The 1575-nt window shown below is 46.8% G+C and overlaps 1 protein-coding gene across 1 annotated transcript in view; it reads left to right on the top strand.

Moving 5' to 3' along the window:
• The first annotated feature begins 944 nt into the window (after window positions 1-944).
• Window positions 945-1575, top strand: part of ODF1 (outer dense fiber of sperm tails 1) — an 8707-nt gene continuing 8076 nt past the window's right edge. The window contains exon 1 of the mRNA XM_007120252.1: window positions 945-1264. Within this exon, the coding sequence (XP_007120314.1) occupies window positions 945-1264 (320 nt within the window). The remainder of the gene's footprint in view (window positions 1265-1575) is intronic.

Genomic DNA, 1575 nt, shown 5'->3' with positions numbered 1-1575 from the left:
AGCAAAGTACCCGAGCCAAGGCTGAGGCTGAGCTCCAGGTCCAGCGTGTTGATACAGCTGAGAGCACAGAAAACTGGCCCAAGCGGGGGTTTCAGACATCTGGCTTCAAGCAACTTCAGGCAGTTGGTTATGAGTATCAAGGACCAACACTTGGGAAGCACTTGGGGATAAGTCATCTGGCGTCTTGGACGTAAGACCAGAGGTGTAGTTGCTGGGAGGTGGTGATTGAGGACAGGACCCTGAGCACTGAGAGATGGCAGCTTAAGAGCAGGACCCCAACCACTGGAGAACTGAGGTTCCAGGACAGCCAGGATGCCAGCTTATAAAGAATGGGCAGGACTCAGAGACTTGGGGCTCAGAAGGTCAAGGACAAAGGCTGACTTGAGGATGGCTTGGTAAGGAGAACCATGGGAGAGCTCTTTATATTCCACCTATAAAGGGAAAAGGGGACAGAATGAATCCTGTAGTATAGGGGCAAGGCTAGATGTCAAGGCTAGAGGGAGAAGGGCATAAAGAAAGGAGCCAGGCAGCTCCTCCCATCCGCCCCCTGCCCCCCCACCGAGATCTTCACAGTTGTGGCTAGTCCACAGGACACACACAAGTCAAGAACATTTCAATTTAGCCCAATAAACCCCAAAGAGCTGTGATTACTTGGGGGGCCCATCCCAACTCAAGGTGAATGAAATCTTATATGGTTCTGAGAGCAGCTTTGTAACTCTAAGGAGGGTCTCTGGAGACCATGACTGTGCACAGTTCTCACGGTAACCAAAAGACTATGACATACTTAGAGTGTGGTGAGGTCACAGAACCCAAGCTTTAAAGTAAGTGAATCATGTGTGCCTCATTTATTTTTAAAAGAAACTTCTGAGAAGAGCTTAGAACAATTTTTCTCCCGCGAGTGCCATTTCCCAAAGGTACTCACAGAACAATAAGGTGTGACTGTAATGGCTGCACTGAGTTGTCTTCTGGACAGTGTTAGAAGGGACATAAAGAAGGTGGACAGAGAACTAAGGCAGTTGAGATGCATCGACGAACTCAGCACACGATGCCTGTGTGACTTATACGTACACCCGTATTGCTGCTGTGACTTGCACCCGTACCCGTACTGCCTGTGCTATTCAAAGAGATCACAGTCCTGCGGCCTGTGTGATCTCTACCCATGTTGCCTGTGTGATGTCAAGCTTTACTGTCTTCGCCCGTCTCTCAGAAGTTTGGAGAGGAAAGCCATTAGAGCCGTGGAAGATGAAAAGAGAGAGCTTGCCAAGTAAGAGAACTTCCTAAGATTTTTATAGTTGGTATATTAGCCTCCTAAGTTAGAAAAAGGGGGGGAAAGTGTGACAATCGATACTTGAACAAAGATGAAATGGGTTCAAGATAATGACTCTGGTGACTTAACAAAGATTTAAAAAAAGAAGAGTAAATGGGTCCATGATGGGAATTGTAAGATTCTCAAAAGACAGTGTAATGATGTCGATTGGCAAGGTTGTTTTCGGCTTATAGCAGGAGTGCCAACGTGATAAATAATGTGGCTTTAATGAGAGAAAGAAACAGGGGGTGTCATTAAAAAGCTATTGG

Source organism: Physeter macrocephalus, chromosome 15 (genome assembly GCF_002837175.3).
Source record: "Physeter macrocephalus isolate SW-GA chromosome 15, ASM283717v5, whole genome shotgun sequence".
In the NCBI taxonomy this organism is placed as follows: domain Eukaryota; kingdom Metazoa; phylum Chordata; class Mammalia; order Artiodactyla; family Physeteridae; genus Physeter; species Physeter macrocephalus.
This window is presented reverse-complemented; position numbering and strand designations above follow the sequence as displayed.